The following is an 18,685-nucleotide window of genomic DNA, read 5'->3' as shown; positions in this document are numbered from 1 at the left end:
CCTGTGCAGAAAACCCACTGCAGGAAAAAAAATAAACCCATTCAGAAACCTTATTTTTGGCCAAAATTCCATGGGTTTGGAGCTGCATGTTTTTCTCCAATCTCTTTACATAGAGTCAGGGACTAAACCCCAGAACTTTGCCACAGGATGAGTATCAGAAAACTCTTCAAAAAGAGGGAAACCAGACAAGTCCTGCTTTGAAAAGAGCCAGGAATTATGAGTCCTTCCCACCTCCGAGCCTGGAGTCCCGAAATACAGCACAGCCACACTGCACGTGTTACAACCCCCCGCTTTTAGTGGGGGAAATTACAGATACTGCAGCAACGTTCCAATGGGATGAGTCGTGTTTGCCTCCTGGAAACACAACAGATGATCATCCCCATGCCAGAGTCACTGCTCCTTCTCTCATCCAGGCTGTACCGTCCTCCCAGAGCTGAAAAACCACCCCAAAATGTCTCAGTTTTGACCGCTGACACCCAGGGAAACGGTTAGAAATGGAGTTGAGCCTTATCAGCGCTTCCCCAGCAAGATTCCAGCATCCACCCGGCGACGCAGCGAGCGCCGCTCCCCTCCCACGCCGGCTCTGCTGCGACTTGACTGTAATTTGGCTCTATTTAATAATTACCGTTACTCTGTAATTATCACTCTCTGCTTTTTCTCTTTGTTAGCGTTTGCCGGGGAGGGGGGAGCAGCTTTTCTGCCGTGCCAGGGAGGTAAAGACGCCACGGATGTGCCGCTTGATGCAGCCGAGTTTAACCAAAAAACAGAGTTTAAAGTCACCGGTATCACGGTGAGATGCTGGGGGCTGTTCAGTTGCTGTTCCAACCCCCAGCTAAGCAGACACAAGCTCCCACAGCACAGGGGAGGCTAATTAAAGAGTAAGGTGATCAAGGAGTGCTGCTTCAGAGCCATTATTATTGAAACGAGACAGCAAGGGAGGCAGGATCCTTAATGAAATGGGGGAGGAAGGGAATTAGAGGGAGAACAGTCTGGGAAAAGAAGGGGGACCTGACTTGTGGCAGATGTGGCGCAGAAACCAACACAGCAACGTCCTGAAGAGCTCAGACACCCTCATTCCCACTGTACCAGGGCTAAAACACAGTCTATGTTCATCCCAGACTGTGCAAGGCCCAGCTTAGGAAGGCCGGCTCTTGCTGCGGGGGCCAGAGCGGATCTTCAGCATGATGAATCTCGCCCTAATTAGCGAGAGCCCTGTGACGTGCTCCAGACAAGCTGCCACCAAGCACAGCCCTGGGGATCTGCACACTTGTCCAGACCTGCAGGAGAATTTGCTTGAGCAACACTCAGAGCTGAGCCTAAGAGTTATCCCAGCAAGCCCAGTACTGGTTTTATTTGGCTTGTGTCCATTTAGCAGCCTGATGGACTTTTGGACACGGGCAGTGGCCAAACCAGCCCCTCTTGCCGCATTCCAGCTGTGGTTTTGCTTCGGCAACCACGGAGGGGAAGCCCAGACCACACGAGTCTTTGCTTTCTCAGCTAAAGAAAGTGGAATTCCAGCCCTCGCAGTTTTGTCTCTTGCAGAAAGCATTTTCTTCCATGGGTGAACCAGAGAGAGCAGCACCGCAGATCAATCCTGCCCACCTGGGCTGGAGCTGAACTGTGAGTTACAAAAACACGAATCTGAACAACTTGAGTCACACAGAAAATCACTCTGGCTAATCCTTACTTATTAATGCAAACTGCTGCCCAGACGGAGAGTATAATTTTCCTCAAATTCCTCAGAAAACAGGCAACTTCAAGAGCATCCTTGCTTCCATCTCTCCCCACAACACCTTCGTCCCAACGGCGTCTCAATTGAACGTGTTGCTGGTGAAAGGTTTGATCTCCAGTGAGACAGATGCCTCCTGCTCCATGTGCATCACCACAGGCAAGGCAAGGCCAGAGGGCTCGGAGACCCGAGAAACCTTCTCAGGAGACACCTCATTGCTTTCCATGCGCAGAGCGGCGTGTGGGAGCAGCTGGGGGTAGCTGAGCGTCACCACGTCCTTCTGGTATGTGGTGTCGTGGTGGTAGGAGACCAGCTCGTTGCTCAAGTTCACCGTCTGCACCGTGTTGCTGGGGCAAAAGCAGCCGCGGCCCAAGATGGAGGCAAAAGCTCTTCGAAAGTCTGCGTTGAAGGCGTAGATGATGGGGTTGAGGGAAGAGTTGGCCCATCCGAACCAGATGAAGGTGTCGAAGACGGTCTCGCTGACACAAGGTCGCTCTCCCAGCTCATGTAGGTCAAGGTTACAGAAGGGCACCACGCAGTTGAGCACGAAGAAGGGCAGCCAGCAGAAGACAAAGACACCCATGATGATGGAGAGGGTCTTGAGGACCTTGGTCTCCTTCTTGAAGGAGTTCCTCAGGGAGGCCTCGTGCGAGCAGTCGCTGCTGTGGCAGTTTTGGGCATGTTCCACTGCCCTCTCCAGGGAGGAGAGCCTGCGGATCTGCCGCTGGGCGATGCGGAAGATGCGGGTGTAGGTCCCGATCATGATGGCAACGGGGATGTAGAAGCTAATGAGAGAAGATGAGATGGCGTAAGTCCTGTTGAGGCTGGAATCGCAGTTCTGCTCCTCCCTGGTGGTGTTAAAACCTTTCTCCTGTTGGCTGAGAAGCTCATGGTCCTTGTGCCACTTCAGCTGCACGGGGATGAAGGAAATCAAGAGAGACAGGAGCCAAGCCACCCTGATCATGATGAACGCCACATGCTTTGTCATCTTCCTCTGGTAGCGGAAAGGGTTGGAAATGGCCCAGTAACGGTCCATGCTGATGATGCACAAATTGAGGATGGATGCTGTGGAGCACATGATGTCAAAAGCCACCCAAACATCACAGAAAGCCCCAAAAGGCCAGAACCCCACCACCTCGGTGGCCGCCTTCCAGGGCATCACCAGCACGGCCACAAAGAGGTCGGACACGGCCAAGGAGATGACGAAGAGATGGGTGACCTTGGAGCGCAAGTGTCTGAACTTGACCATGGCCGCGCACACCAGGGTGTTGCCCAGGAGCGTGGAGAGGATGAGGAGGGACAGCAAGGCAGCTGTCACCACACGCGAGGACAACTCGGAGCCGCCCCCCTCTGCCCAGCTCTTCCCTGTGCCATTGATCACATCCTGCCCATCTTCTGCGGAGGAGTAGAAACCATCCATGAGTCCCCCTTTTTTGCAGTTTCTCAGGAGGTTTCGCAGCTCAGCATCCAAACCCCCCTTTTACCGACATCTTGGAAGCACCAACCAAAATCCTGCCAGGATTGAACCTTCCCCTCCTTCCCAAGTCTCCTGCTGGTGGCGTTTGGGGTTGTTTTTTCCCCCCCTACTTTTCTTTCTCTACAGCCTCACAAAGAGCCAGCACTCACCGAGCTGGGAGGGTTTTTGTTCCGAGCCTTCCTCCCTCTCTTCCCTCTGAAGCTCTTCCTCTTTGCCGATGTGACACTCGCCGCAGAATCCCACTCGATCTCTTCTGCACCGGGAGTGTCTGGCTCTTTCTGCTCTTGCAGATGGATCTTTCCAGCTGATAAAACAGGCTGCTCTTCCCTCCAGTGCTAATCACATCTGGATTGAGACCCCAGGTCGGTTCTCCGAGAACTTGGCATTGGGAACCTGCAGCTGATGGGGTGAGTTGCTTGGGAATTAGGGGATAGGGTTGAAGGGGTAAAATAACAAACATTCCAGTGGGATTTGAGGGTCTCCAGTGCAAATCAGGGTGGAAATGTAATGTGCTTGGTCTCTGAATAAGAGACATTTGAATTCACTGCGCAGGCACCGCGTCACGGCTCAGATACGTGACCCTAAACCAGCTCCTCCATCCCGAGCTACTCAGCTGCAAGTGCTGCAAAACTGGCGCTTACTTTCCATTGCAAAATTCCTTCGAGTCTGCAGGAAGAATAAAAACAACACACAAAAAACCCAACCAAACAACCAATAAACCCACACCAAGAAACAAACACCTTGTAGAAATCAAAGCTTTTTCATTCTCAAAATATCAGGGTTTCCAGTGGACACGGGGGAGTTTATATGTAGAACCGAAGAGAATGCTGAACATCACTTGGATAATGTTTTTGTCCTGAATAATCAGGGGTATTGTCAATAAACTGATTCTCTTTCAAGGTCCTCATTGTTTCTTTTCTTTACTCCCCTTCCTACCCCATGAAAGGCTCAGACTGACAAGCAAACTGCTCTGCAAGACTCTCCCCTATTCTGTGGTACTAGGAACTAGGTCTGACCTAGTAAGGCACAGTTTAGCCTTGGAAGCAAGACAATCCCATCCATCACTTTGTAATTAAAGCCACTCTAAGCAAAAGGGCTCATTTGATCAAAAAATGTCAGAAATATCCATCTGGAGGGAAGATTCCCCAAAAACCAGCTCTGTAACTGCAGCTTAAACCAGGACCAGCTTTGGAGAAAAGCCTCGCTGGCAAACTGGCCAAGGTGGGAAAGAGCAGCAAGGGCTTTCCAAATCAACCCCAAAACCCAACCAGGCAGTTCAGCATTAATTCACCCGTTATGTTGGTATTTGCTGCAGCGTATCACAACCTGCCCCTCACCTCTGAAGAAAGCACAGCCAATCTACACAGACTCAGGTTTAATTAACCCCGCGACCCAGGCTTTGCATAAACCCAGATCGAGCAGGAGCTGCCCAAGAACAACTTTCGAACAAGAGCGCAGTCATAGCCTTGAAGATAGGGCAGCGAGCGGCGTGCCCCTAAAGCAAACAGCGGGCTCGCTTTGTGACAGGTTAAAGAAAGTCCTTGCCAGCGTGTCGCGGCATTTCCTTCGGCAGGCTTTGCTTAATTAAGCCTCATTAGTTCCGCCGTCTTCTCCTGCCAAGCGCCGACACCCGGAGGAGCTGCTAGATGGCACCAGCAGCTCACGGGCCAGAATGCCACTTGGGTCCTTTTTGTCACACCAAAATTTCATCCGAGGAAAAGACTCATCACCCTGCAAGGATCCACACAGATGAACCTTCTGCCCCAAAAGGGCTTTTCTTTCTTGTGTTCCCTCTACTGGGCTCAAAGACTTAAGCTGCGAGACACAAACGGGATGTTTTCACTGCTGAGATGGCAGGTGACTCAGCACACAGCGTTAAATCACAGCAGAGGCTCAGACTACACAGCTAAGCCAGGATTATTCCTCGAGACACAAGGAAACCTTCATCCTCCTCCTCAGGAGCTTGAAACCATCCAGGAAAGGATCTCACCCTTGCACGCTGCTTATAGGGAACCAGCCATTCAAAGCCAGGTTAACAGGAGGAAAAAGGGTCCAATACGTTACCGGGTTTCTACGCATCTCAGGATACACCTAATGAAGCGAGAAGCGTTAATTCTACTGTCAGGGACAAACACAATCCAGCAGTTACTCCCATTCCCAGATTAACTCCTCCTGCCCGCTAGATACAATCGTCTCTACTCAGAGAACCGTTCTGCTGCGTTATATTACCAAACACTTGCTGCATTTCCTCACATAAGGAGCTGCTATTTTTTCTGAGAATCAAGTCAAGTACTATTTTAAACAGCACTCCAATATGACAAGATTCCAGTTTGGTGGCAATTCAGCTCTAAGGTTGTTTTATATTTAATTTCCTCAGCCAGCAAGAAGCTGTCCTCTATTTCCCCTCCCTGCTGTCGCACCAAAATATACTTAAAATTCTCTATTCAGCCACGTTGATTACATTCCCCACTTTGCATCAAAGGCAGAAAATTACAAGCCACTTCAAATAAAGCAGCAGCTGCTGGGGTTTAACTCTTAAACGCCTCTTCCAGGGCGCTGTCTCCATCAGATGCATTACAGAGTTCCAGGAGAGTGTTTGTTCCTACAATTGGAACAAGAAGCTGCCCAAAACTTGTGCCACAATGAAGTTTATGTATTTAGTACAAAACCAAGGGGTGAATGAGAAGTGACGTCCTGGTGTAGGTTTCCTCATGGTCTCAGTGAGGTGGTTTAGGCAAAGGATTCTGCTCCGTGCAAGCCCTGAACTGCGCTGGTTTGAGACGCGCAATGATGAAGAAGTGGAAAGGTAAGACAGGCTGAAGCAAAGACAAAGCAGCAAGTTGTCCAAAACAACGCTCATAAAACAAAGGCGCCACGACCAGAATCCAGTACAGGACACGTGGTAAAAACAGACCATGTTTAACTTTAAAAGCTTGTAACTGTTGGGCTTTTTTTAAATGCAGAGAAAAGCTCAGGGAAATCAAAGCCTGGTGCCCACAACTACTCAGTTGTTGAGCAAGCAGCCCAGGAATCTGCCCATTTGCTTGCAGCAGACAAGTTTTCCAGGTGCAGAAGCACAGCTGGAACAGCACAGAGAAAAGGAGACACCACAAGGGACTCCGGTTCCTCCCCTTTATTACACGGAGGCAGAAAACAGTGGTTTTTCTGCCATTTACTTACAAAGGAAGGGAATACAGAGCTTCAAGTCATTTCACATTAATCCCGTGCACAGCCCGGGGAAGCGGCCAGGCTAGCGCGCACCTTCTCGTGACCAAAGTGACAAAGAAGCCAGAGCCAACAGCACCCTAGTGACACCTCTCATTTCTTCCCCTGCCCTCTGGGGCTAAAGCTGGGTCGTCAATAATTAACTCCAGCCCTAATTTACCGCTCACCCAAGCTGGCATCCGCAGGGCTGGAGCGACGGAGGCAGAGGTGGATGGTGATGGGAATACATTCCGAGTCGGGGAGGAGGATTGGTTACATGGACATGTTGCTCCTCGCTCCCTGGCCAGGCTCTGGGTGCAGAAAGCCCAGTTAACAGCACATTCCCCTCTGAAAGAATTCATTTATTCACATTCGCTATCAGGCTTTCTGTTCTTCCATGTGCATACGCAGAATAAAAAAGGGACCTGCAAAAGATGGCGATCTCGCTTCTGATGGGGAAAGAGACTCTAAAAAACATCTTCGCTTGCTGTGCTTTTTTCTTGCGTTAGAAACATTTACAGGGTTTTGTTTTGGGGCTTTCTGGTAACTCGGAGTCTTGTGGAATTGCAGCATCAAGACCAAAGGCCAAGTCAAGGCTGTTATACAAACCCATCCTCTCAAAGAGGGAAAACGCTGCATCCCTTCTCCTCCCACCCCAAATCACTCAATGAGAGCTCAAAGCAGATCAGCCTGCAGCTCCCACCAGGTTTTGCAAACGGGGAAGATAGAAAAATAGCAAACAGCTCCAATTTCAATTAAGAGCAAGCAGAAAATTGTGTTACAGTGACTGTAAGCCCCCATCACAACAGGCAGCGTAAGGAACTCCACCTCAAATCTTTTGCAGGTCTCCCTTTTAAGGCCTTAGTGTCGGTACAGAAAGAGGATCTACTTTTGTCTTGTGCTTGCAATTGCTGCCCTCTAGAGCAGCAACAAAATCTCCTACAATTTAACAGTTACAGTGTCTAGTTGGCCACAACCGTGCAAAATACAGACAGGGAGGGAGAGAACTATTAACAGATGTTTAAGCTCGTTGCAGATAAGTACCGTCCTTGACATGAGTTATGTGCCAAGTGTTTTAAACAACCACACAAACAGCCAAATGTTGAGCAACTGCAACAGCGCTGCAACTCAGGTTCTCAACATCAGCCACAGCAAAGGAAAAATAAAATTAAAATAAAGCCCAAACCAAGCACTGTTATGGACATAGAGTTTATCTTCACTGGGCAGAGGAGTGACTTGGGTTCCCAGAAGGGAAGACTGGATGTCGCAGAGTGACTTTGGGACAAGTCACACCGAGACCAGCGCAGATGTTGGCACAGATGTTGGCACAGAGATGACAAACACCAGCTGGGGCCAGTTCCAGAGTGGATTGTCACGGCAAGAGATCCTGTTGCTGAGCGAAGTGATAGCCATGAAGAACAGGGGAGCGTTGCTCCTCTCCCCACAAGTCCTAGTCATTAGTTAAGGAACTTTTAAGACAACTTCTCAAACTGCAACAACAGGATTCTGTTGGGTCTTTAGAGATTCAGTCCCAGAGCTGTTTGGGCTTCGGAGGAAGCCGAGGGAGTCTTTTGTGCCAAATCTATAAAGAAAATTGCGACAGAAAGAGATCAGTTTTCATCAGTAAGAGGGACTGGAGGAACTAGATCAACATATACAATTGCAGAGCACCTCGGTGCTTCAATATTTAATTGCATTCTCTTGGAAACACATGCTTCATGTTTGATATGGGCTGCTGAGCGTTCTGCTCTGAAACCTGAGAGTATCAGCTGCCCGAATCGGAAGAAAATGATATGGGCAGTTCTGTGTCATTGTTCATTAACAGATTCCTGAAAGGAAAATTAAAGTCTATTTAGCCCTGTCCAAGACAGGTCTAAGGAAAACTCAGCATGTAGTTCAAGCCCATAAGCTCTGGTCACTTGCTGTTACTAAACCAAGACTAGTTGAGTACTAGTTTAAGCAGAAATCATATCTATAACATGAGACATAGTAAACATTCTAGGACAGAGAAGGTGCTGCATGCTTGGCAGCAACAGGCATGAAAATGCTGGTCTGCTTCATCACTGTTAACAGAGCACACAAAACCACCACTGCCTGGGGTGGTTAAATGACAACGAAAAATGGTTAGTCCAAGCGCCAGCTCCCCACTAGGGCCTGCAGCTTCCCCTGTACCACACAGCAAAACGCCCAGGCAGAATTTCTAACAAAAAAAGGGTAGTTCTCTCACGACTGAGTCTGGTAGTGCAAGATAAAGCCACTGAGCAGCTGGCAGGGACACCAGAAGAGCTCGATTTCAGCTGTGTAACTGGAAGCGGGCAAGATTCTGGCTCAGGCTTTAGTTCTGCTGGCCATCTTTCGCTTTGCAAGGCTCCCACGACTTGCTGCCATCCGTACCTCCATCAGCAACAGAGAGCTTCGCCAACTCCGCTTCCAGCTCAGCATCAGAAATGGGTGGATTCGGCACCTTCTGGGGAACGGGAGGCAGATCTACAGGCTCCTTAGTCGAGTCCTGCAGGAGACTGTCCAGCTCCTTCTCAAGTTCCTCAGTGTCCACCTCTGCTGATTAAACAAAGCATTCAGTTCCAAGCAGAATTAAGTAGGATCTTCACAGTACAGACTGAAATCCAAGTTTAACAGGGGTGTTATTACTCCCATCCATCATAACTTTTAATAATAAGGAACTCCCTGTGCTTCTTCTAAAGGTGAAAATTCAGTCCTGATCTCAGGGAGAAGCTATTCCTTTAGATGCCTCAGCACAAAGGCTTCTAAGGGCAAGAAAACATTACAGCAGAGACAAACAAGCTGCAGCAACACGCAGGTCAGAGGAAAAAGATCATCACTTCAATAACAAAGCGGCAGCCACTCCAAAAATAGCTTTAAATCAACATGACACAGGTCTGAACTGAGATCCAGCAGCTCTAAGAGACTGCAAGGATTTGGAGATGCACAAATGTTGATTCCTCTGCAACCCACTGTCAGAGAAGAGAACTTTGTCAGTCCTCACTCCCTCTCATGGCACCAGCAGCAAAATCATTGGTATTTTTGTGTTTATCCTCCCAGGAAGGACTGGAGGTACATGGGGAGGGAGCAGGGAAGGGCCAGCAGTGCAAAGGGCCAGCAGTGACAAGAGAAGATGAGCAAAGGATGAAAACCCCCCAAAAAAACGTACCTAGACCATTGATCCCCACTCCAGCCAGAGTCTGGGCTACTTCATCTTGAGTATCACAGAGCTGAGGAAAAATACACAGTGCTTGATACAGAATATAAGCTGATCTTAGGTCTTATTGTAGCCACCTATGTCAAAAGTAGAAATAGCGATACGTAAACCCAAACACACCCAGTTATTTGAAGACCTCTGCTTGCTGATCTAAAAAGATCAGGATTAAATCAGTTTTCTCCAGTGGCATATGGAATAGAAACTAAAAAGCGCCAGAAGCCTCAGCGGTAATAGCTGGACAAGCTCGCTGCCTACATCTACACACCACTTGCTTGTTTCTTTAGCTGTGCTCTTATCTCAGTACCTCTTGTATCTGATCCACCAGGTTCTCTGCCTTCTCCACAGTAACATCCTTCATGGACAGCTTCAGAGCTCCCACACCAGCCTGATAGGCACTAAATACCTTAAAGAAAAATACACAGGGTTAAGAACAAAGAACAGGCAGCATAAGCTTCTCTCAAGACCTGTTATCCAAGCGGGACTCTCAGAAAAACATTAGAAAATGAAGCCACAAGCAGAGCCACACCATCAGAGCAGAAAATAAAGTCTCAGCAGCCACCTCACACCCCTCAGACAGGAGCTCTGACAAGCAGGTAAAGCAGCAAAATGAGAAGAGCGGAGCTAAAGCGAGAAGCAGAAAATTAACACGTTACCATCTGGTCAGTCTGCGAGGCGTATATACGATCCAAGATCCCCTGCACGGCATCCAGCTTGGAATGAAGCTCTTCAATGCGCCTTTCCGTCCTCCGTTTGGATTTCAAACATCTCAGTGCCTGGAGACATGAGATATACAGGCTTGGATCACAAACCAGGCAGCAGTCGAAGAAAATGTCAAAAAATAGCAGTCCCAGTGCAGCAAGCCATGCACACACCAGCTGGATTTAAGAGCTGGCTATTTCCATTCCTCTTCACATCACTTTGGACAAATATGTTCTTATCTCCACCTGAAGGAGATGTCTGGCCTCAGAAACACCACTTCAACACATCAAATTCAAGTACGCAACACTCAACCCCAGTCATTATCTGCAGTCACGGAGCAGCTCCAAGACACTTGTAGTTCCTCCCAAGAACAGGACTTACCAATTGTTTTTTCCCAGCTTTACAAGCGCTCCGGGCATCCTCTTTACACCTGTGCAGACGCAACAAGGAAAAAGCAGCTTATTTCTTTGCAAGCGGTAGTTATTTTACACATCAGCAGCCATTCTCACTTCCTTGCTCTAATCCAGAGGTGACAGGGTAACAAAGTATTTTGGATACAAACACCCTTAGGCCACTGTTGCGTCTCACAAATAGTCCTTGAGTGGATTCCAAATCCTCGCATGAACTTTTGGCAGCCATTCACTGCGTGTTGTTTTCACAGGGATAAGGAACAAAGACTGGAAAACCTGCCTTACTACATGACTGTGGCTACTGTGTTTACCAAACAGGAAAGGATGACTTGCACTTTCAGGAAGCGGCTTCGTTCTAACTCTGCAACAGGAATACAAAGTTCTACAGCACACAGACGTTCTGCCCACCACCCTTCCCCAAATTACTTCTCTGCTTCCTGGGAAAGGGACTCCACCTTCTGTGACAGCAGCTGTTCGCTTTGCATCAACTGATACACTCCGATGTCCACATCATTCATCGGGGAGACTTTGGCATGAAGACCTCGGGCAAACTTCACTATCTAAAATAAAAAACCCACATGCTCGAGTCTTGTCTCTAAACCCTGTGCCTACATAAGAAATATTTTCATTTTGATGGAAGGAAAAGGTGTTTTTACACCCCCAGTTAAAGCCTTGCAATAGGACATGCCGGTCACCATATAATCTAATATTAAACCAGACAGGATTGGGGGACATCAGTGTGAAAACACAAAGCCCGAATGGAACACCCTGAAGATTTAAAGCTATCCTGGTGCTCCAAACAGTGTACGGCAATGTCACACTTGTAAGTCCTTCAGTACTGAACTGCACAGGTAAATGTGACATCTCTGTAGCTACTAATGGACAGGAACAGCAATTCTGGAGGTGTGGAACGATTTTAATTTGGGTAGCTGGGAACAGCGTGTAGACAACTACAGTGTCCACCACTTTTTCAGCTGTTAAACTACATTGGTAATATCACAAATGTTTGATGTGGGGAAAATAAGAACCTTTCGTGCAAGAACAAGGATTCAATCTCACCTATAACCTTGTTACAATGTTGGAGTACATACAATTTACTTTTCCAAACAAAACCCACCCCTATTTAGCCAATAAAGCATCCTTTCCAGCCTGATGAAATGCAGGACGGGGATTATACCACCCAAAAGCAGTCACCTTTACCCTGTACCTTCTCTCCGTTCTGTTCCAGGATCGTGACTCTCTTTTCCTTCTGCAGCTGGAGCAGCAACAAGTAGAACGTCCTTTCGTCCGGACAAACGCTGGCGCAGAGGGAACGCAGCTCTGAGAGGGCAACAACCGGGTGAGAAGAGAGCGCAGAGTTCTGATATAAGCGATAAACTTCCTCTGCCTTCTCCTGAAAGGAAGCGAAAGAGCTGCTTGTTAGTCTACACAGCGCTTTTCCTTCTTGCACAGCTGCCAAGCCCACACCTGCTTCCTCCCGCACACCGAAGGTGAAATGTTGGACGCATCGTATTTTGGGCCAAACTTTCAGAAAGCAACAGTAATGCTTGAAAGATATCACCAGTAATGGAATGAAAAATGGTGGTTTTCCACAAGAACCAAAGCTACACTGCTCACATTCCCTGTGTGAACGCTATGGAACACAAGGACTACATAGGCAGCAAGGTGGTGTCTTCTGCAAGTCGTGTCCCCCCTCCTAAGTTTAAACCAAATAAAACTGTTTCTTTAATTTGCACTGTACTTGTACTCAAAGAGTCATTTTGCATCATTTGTATATGGTCAGAGGAAAAAGTTTCTCTCGTTATAATCCACATATGACTATAGAAACAACTCTTTCCATCCACCCCCACATTCCACATCAAGGTTTGTGGGTTTCCAGCCACCTTTTTAAAAGGTTTCTCTTCTCCCCCATGCACACACTCTCCTGGTGCAGAGGGAAGACACCGTCTGCTATCAGAATAACCACAAATAAAGGAAAACATCTAAAGAGCTCTCGCATTTCTGCTAATCCCTGTCACTTAGATGCCACTTTCAGGCAACAGCAGCAAGTGTTGGTGCTAATTTTAACAAGCACTGAGTACAGAGAGGGGCCCAAGGTCTCGACGGTCAGCACAGCGCCAGGTTAGACTGAACAACATTTATTATTTCTTATTCCTGAGTTATTCCATCCATCTCTCTACAGGTTTTTAAACACCTAAGGAGTACAAATGAATGTCTATTCAATGCTGATCTTTCCTCACTAGCACATAAAACCACTCATAACCTTTCTGGAGATGCGCAACCTTGAGAAAGTTCTCAACGCCACCCACCTGAAGCAGCTCCACATAAATCAGGACCTCCTCTTCCTCGGGGATTTTGCTGTCACCCAGCACACTGGACAGAGTCCACTTCAGGGGCTTGAGAATGAAGACCCCCACTCCCCAGGAGATCCAGCTGCTGTCCACGCTGGCCATGAAGTCCGACTCCCTCTGCAGTTTGCCACGTCTGGAGAAAAGACACACACACAACTGAATACAATCAGGCCTAAACCCTTCCAGCAAGCAAGAGTGCCAGCGGGGGGAATTTTTATGTGAAACACCGCTCTGCGCTTTCTACATCCACAGTCCTAGTGGCATTTTTTAACTAAAAGTTAATTGCTAGCTAAAGTTTGATAGGTTACTATGATGCTCCGCTAGACACAAGTGTATTCTGTTTACTATTTTTTCCAGTTTAGTAAATTTCCCCCAGTTTTCTGACTTGAAACTGAGGAGGCACCCAACAAGGGTAGGGTCAGTTTTTAGAGGGGGTAGTTGTACATTTCAGGGTGCTTCATTCGTACCTTAAATTGCAAATAAAACCTCTAGAGCTGAGAGAAGCTGCATTTTTTATGTTCCAGAGTCAGGCAGCTCCTGCTGTTCTTCAATCTTTTTAGGGTATCAGCCTCAAGCTCTAGTTACACAACACAAAGCACCCGGTTGTGAATACCAGCACACAACATCCCCATACAGCACCACACGCAGCTGGGTCACCACAACAACCATTTCAGGGAAACGTAACCCAATTTGACACAAAGCTCCTCCTGCACCTACAGCCTCCCCCAGCACAGTATTCCCTTGGGATCCCCCACAACACAGCCCCATATTCCCTCCGGTCTCTCTGTGTTCTCCTCTTCTTTCCAAGCCCTAACACAGCAGCAAAACCCCCTCATGTTTTCCTGCAGCAAACCAGCACCAACCATTCCCTCATGCCCACTGCACCCCTCCTTTTATCCAGCACCATGCAGCGCTCTCCCCACCATGCACAGAGCGGGCAGAGAATCATTTTGGCTGGAAAAAACCCTCAAGAACGAGTCCAACCATAACCCACCCCAGCACTGCCCCATATCCTGAGAACCTCATCTCTGTGTCTGCTCAACCCTGCAGGGATGGTGACTCCAGCACTGCCCTGGGCAGCCTGTTCAAATGCCCCACAGCCTTTTGGGAAGAAATTGTTCCCCACATCCAACCTCAACCTCCCCTGGCACAACTTGAGGCCGTTTCCTCTGCTCCTGGCGCTTGTTCCTGGGGAGCAGAGCCCGACCCCCCTGGCTCCAAGCTCCTTTCAGGCAGTTCAGAGATCAGAAGGTCTCCCCTCAGCTCCTGTTCTCCAGCTGAACCCCCAGGTCCCTCAGCCGCTCCCATCGCACTTGTGCTCATTTACAGCCCCCTTCTCCAGCCGCTTCCCCGGCCTCCCCACCCCCGCAGCCGCCGGGCCCCGCTACCTGAGCAGCTCCCGGAGGACGGTGCCGAGCCCCAGCGGGACGCTGCCCCGCCGCTCGAAGCCGTTCTGCAGCTCCCGCAGACAGGTCCGTACGACGCCCCGGCGGCGGCCGCGGGCCAGCACCAGCCCGACCCAGAAGGCCATCTTGCTGTCCCACTCGGTGCTGTTCACCTCGCGGCTCTGCTTAAAAGCCGAGAAGAGGAAAGCCATGCGCTCGTCGTCCGTCTCCCACTCGGGCGGCAGGTCCCCCTGTGGGGCCGGCCCAGGCGGCGCCCGCCCCGGGCTGCACATCTACGCGAGCCCCCGGCTCCGCCGCGGCCTCCGCCCGGCCGGGACCCGCCTGGTTGCTGGGGAGACGCACTGCGCAAGCGCGGTGCTATCAACTCCCCCCTCGGTTATCTCTGTGTGGGCTGCCCCGCGCCTCCTCCCCCCCCGCCCGCCGTGGTACGGTCCTGCGCCTGCGCGCTGCCTTCCCGTCATGCACCGCGGCGGCTGAGTGGCGGGGTGGGAGTGTCCTGCCTGAACCGGGTTTATGTCTCTCCCTGCACCCCCAAAACACACCCACACGGGCGTGACGTCACCTGGCTATGTCATTTGGGGTGATGTCATTGGGGGTGATGTCATTCTGCAGAATGGGGTGTGTGTTTCCCCGTTCTCGTTCGAGTCAGACTTGGAGGCTGGTGAGGCCTTTGAAGCCCCTTCTGGGGCTTGTCAGCTTTGGCCCCTGTGTCCTCCAAACCCAAACGGGATCAAAGGCAATGGGGCACCTGGTGAAAATGCCCAGGGGAGTGACTTTGTATCAGCACCATCCCCTCGAATGGTCCTGGGGTCAGTTTTGTGCTCCTCAGGACAAGAAAGCCCTTGAGGTGCTGGAGTGAAGGGGAAAGGGCTGGACCACAAGTGTGATGGGGAGCGGCTGAGGGTTCCCTTCCAACCCAAACTCTCCTGTGATTCCCTGAATGTGGGGATGCAGGAGAGGTGCAAGAGAGGAGTTTCTTCATGTGACGTCTGATGTTTTCAGAGCAAAGCTCAACGCTGCTCAAAAAAGGGGGAAGCAAACGTTGTCCCTTAAGCAGAGCTGCCAAATTCTGGGTATTTCCGTATTGTTGCGCTCACCGTATGTGATACTTCTTGTTTCTCGCAGAGCAGGGAGGAATCAAACTGTGTCTGGGGCCTCAGTGCTGGGGTGCCCTGTCCCTCAGGGGTTAATCAGCCCTTGGGCTTGGACTTTCCAGGGTTCTGGGAAGGTTTGTTTTGCTCTGTGGTGTGTGTGCTGTGATTCCGCAGGCTCTGAGTCAGACCCAAACCCTGTAGCTGCTGCGATGAACTGCTCTGTTCCTCCCGGGTTTCTCCAGAAATCAGGGCGAACTCAGCCAGCCCTCAGAGATGCAGGGCATGGAGCTGGTTTCAACTTGTAGTTTTATTAGAAGTTTTCTTGGCTGAGCTGTGCCAGAGCCCATTTGGGCTGCGGTGCACCCGTGTGAGGCTGATCGCAGCCACAGGTGGCTGCTGGTTTCGTTTTCTTTGAGGTTATTTCACGTTTATTGTTAAAGTCAGCCCTTAGCACAGCCCTGCTGGCTTGCAGTGTCTTGGCAAGCATTGCCATTGGTAAATCAGAGCCAGCAAAGGTCCATTCACAGGGTTTGGCGACACCAGCTTGGCTCTTTTCCCCTGACCAGACCACGATGCTGCGGGGAAGGCAGCGGCTCTCAGAGCAGCCTTTGCACAGCCCGCTCCGTGTTTTAAATCCGGAGATGACTCAGCAGAGCCAAGAGTCTCTTTTATCTTCTCCCAAGCTTTCTGCGTCAAGCTGAACTTTTATATTCCTCCTTTTCAGTGCTGGCCCCAAAATAACGTCGCCTTCTAACTGCGAAAACGTTTGTACCTGAGGACTTGTGATCTCTGGGAACTCCTCTGCCAAAAACCAGCCCGGCTCTTCCCTTCTAAGGAGGACACGTTTTGGCCACGGTCAGCAAAGCAAACGCTGTGTCCAGGAAGCCAAACGGCGGCAGCTGACCGTGAGTCTTGTTCAAAGGAGCCGCGTGGGGCTCTGTTTATACACCTGAGAAGATCGGCCTTGAATTTGTGGCGCCAGAGGCTGTTACATGGGGGTGTCACATGTTTGGCAATAACCAGACCCAAGTGACACTGATCCCTGCAGGATCCTGCCACATGAGAAACTTCTTCCTGGTAATTCAGCTGTGGAAAAAACGGTGCTAAAAGGTAGAAATTAAAATACATATTGGCCAAAGAACGTGCTTTGGGAAATTTGGGGAAAAGATTCAAGGCATCCTCAGTGTATAACCCCCAAAGTCAGTTTTAAAGTTGCTTTTCCAGCTGTGCAAGGAGATAAAACAGCAGCAGCTCGGTCCCTTCATGGAATCTCAGGGCTTAGCGTGTGGCTGGGGCTGGCATGGTCCTGCTGGGCAGCGGTTTGGCAGGAGGCGGCTCTGCTGCAGTGCAGTGGGGAATTGAGCTCTGTTCTCATGAAGTTCACAGCCTCGACTGCCCACAAACCTTTTTTCTCCGTCTTCTAAAGAGGAACCTGGCATTATTGAGACAAATAATTTTTTTAAGCCGGAATGGGGAAGGTCAGAATTATTGGGTGGCTTCGGATCACTCCCAGGCACAAAAACAAATGAGAGGCAGCAACAAGCTGAATGCAAAACTCAATGCTGATGTTCAAAAATAAAATATATACATATATGTATGTATATATATATATATAGGCTCGTATGCAATCACCTCCCTGGGGCATGCTGAGGATCTCAGTGAAAATCAAGATGCTCTGGGTGGGGAGATTAGAGCTTCCTTCACCCCCTGAGCTCTTTGAAAGATGGATAATGAATAAACAGATGCCGCCTTGGACAGGGCTCAAATATTTCAAAGGTCTGAACTGTCGAGCGAGGTTAACCACAAACTGTGGCCGATAAGCCCAGGCTTCCCCCGCTGGCCGTTTGTTACTGCTGTCCTCCGTGGGTGATTTGGGCTCCGATCAAGATCCATTCCTTCTCAAACCCTCGCACGTGGTTTATTTTCCACTTGCAACACAGCTGAGGAAGCAGGGGGGGAATTGGTATCCCAAAACTACAGTGGGTCCACTCAATGTGCTTAATTTACCCCTGATGTTTCTGTTGCGGTGTCCCCGGCTCCTGGGGGGCTCCTGGTTGAGGGGGAGCCGTGGGGATGAGCGGCTGCGGGCGATAAGGATGGGGCGCCTGTCCCGGGGTGATAAACACACCCTCCTCTCGCCCGTGACTGGAGCCTGCCCTGCAAATCAGCCTTAAATGGAAATGCCAGCAGGCTGGGGTGGAAATTCTTGCTCGGTGGGTGAATGATGGATCTGTTGGGGTGTCTCAGCCCCAAGGATGGGCTGGGGAGAGGGGGAGCATCGCCAACCGCGGGCCAGACACAAAGAGGTCCTTGTTTTGTGTGCAAAAACATTATCTCTGTGGTTTGTCAGCGCAGATAGCTCTGTTAGTCTGATTTTATAAATGGGGAGATGAAGACAAACGGAGAAGGCGCCACGAGTTCATAACAAGTGTGTGGCAGGAGGAGGAGGATGGTGTCTGGGCGTTGGCCTCCCACTACTGAGATATGTCCAAAAATTAAAGGAAGGGACCCTCCCAACCCAAACCATTCTACAAGGGCCCGGTATAAACTATGAGGCAAACTGGGAAGCTCCACTTCTGCCCCTCTTGCCCCACGTCCAGCCTCCTCCTGTTTGAGTTCACGCACAACAGTTCCCTAAATGGCATCAGGTTGGGTTTTTGGTCCTTCCCCATCCCGCTGAATATGCGCAGAATATGCAAATGAACCAGCGTTTCTTGTGTCCTAACTGAAAAATTTATTGTTCTCTAAGGACCCAAATGATGTCAGCTGTAGCAACGGGTATCTAGAGCACAGAACACATGGTTTTGGTTAAACAAAAGGCCCTGCATACTTTTGGGGCTTGTAACAGAAGCACCCACCCAGGAAACTAGTGGGAATTCTTCTTCTCCTTTAAATCACACTTGAGTTTAATTATTTTGAGCATGGACAAGCCCTGACTTCTGCAGGGAGAAAACCAGATTTCCACTGTGCAGCATGGCAGGGCGCACAAGTGCGATCACCCACGATGCTTCCCAAATATTCACATTTTGAGCAGGTTCGCTTGGCTCCACTGATCCCATCGGACGTGAGGATTCTTGCTGCCTTCCTCTACATCCTGG

The 18,685-nt window shown here is 49.7% G+C and overlaps 2 protein-coding genes across 2 annotated transcripts; both read right to left on the bottom strand.

The window, feature by feature from the left end:
• Nucleotides 1–1,811: 1,811 nt before the first annotated feature.
• On the bottom strand, nt 1,812–3,149 carry LOC102095175 (D(1) dopamine receptor). The gene has a single exon (XM_005513531.3). It carries the CDS (start codon nt 3,147–3,149, stop codon nt 1,812–1,814), a length of 1,338 nt encoding a protein of 445 aa, XP_005513588.2.
• A 3,175-nt stretch (nt 3,150–6,324) lies between these two features.
• CHMP7 (charged multivesicular body protein 7) lies at nt 6,325–14,861 on the bottom strand. Its single transcript, XM_065040959.1, has 10 exons — nt 14,476–14,861; nt 13,046–13,220; nt 11,944–12,129; nt 11,163–11,296; nt 10,708–10,756; nt 10,281–10,400; nt 9,932–10,030; nt 9,580–9,640; nt 8,805–8,966; nt 6,325–7,992 (listed from the first exon to the last, which is right to left on the bottom strand). The coding sequence occupies exons 1-10, from the start codon at nt 14,763–14,765 to the stop codon at nt 7,928–7,930; spliced, it is 1,341 nt and encodes a 446-aa protein (XP_064897031.1). The 5' UTR covers nt 14,766–14,861; the 3' UTR covers nt 6,325–7,927.
• Between the last annotated feature and the right edge of the window lie 3,824 nt (nt 14,862–18,685).

Source organism: Columba livia, chromosome 25 (genome assembly GCF_036013475.1).
Source record: "Columba livia isolate bColLiv1 breed racing homer chromosome 25, bColLiv1.pat.W.v2, whole genome shotgun sequence".
NCBI classification, from domain to species: domain Eukaryota; kingdom Metazoa; phylum Chordata; class Aves; order Columbiformes; family Columbidae; genus Columba; species Columba livia.
The sequence above is the reverse complement of the archived record's forward strand: the minus strand, read 5'-3'. Positions and strand labels throughout refer to the sequence as shown.

What these genes read in the sequence shown, in the direction of transcription:
- LOC102095175 (XM_005513531.3), bottom strand. Translation starts at nt 3,149, where the DNA reads ATGGATGGTTTCTACTCCTCCGCAGAAGATGGGCAGGATGTGATCAAT.
- CHMP7 (XM_065040959.1), bottom strand. Translation starts at nt 14,765, where the DNA reads ATGTGCAGCCCGGGGCGGGCGCCGCCTGGGCCGGCCCCACAGGGGGAC. An exon ending in CTTTCCCAGGAAGCAGAGAA is followed by an intron (nt 10,757 to 11,162) that starts GTAATTTGGGGA and finishes GCGTCTGCACAG; the next exon opens with GTGTAAAGAGGATGCCCGGA. An exon ending in GCTCTCTGTTGCTGATGGAG is followed by an intron (nt 7,993 to 8,804) that starts GTACGGATGGCA and finishes TTTTCTTTATAG; the next exon opens with ATTTGGCACAAAAGACTCCC.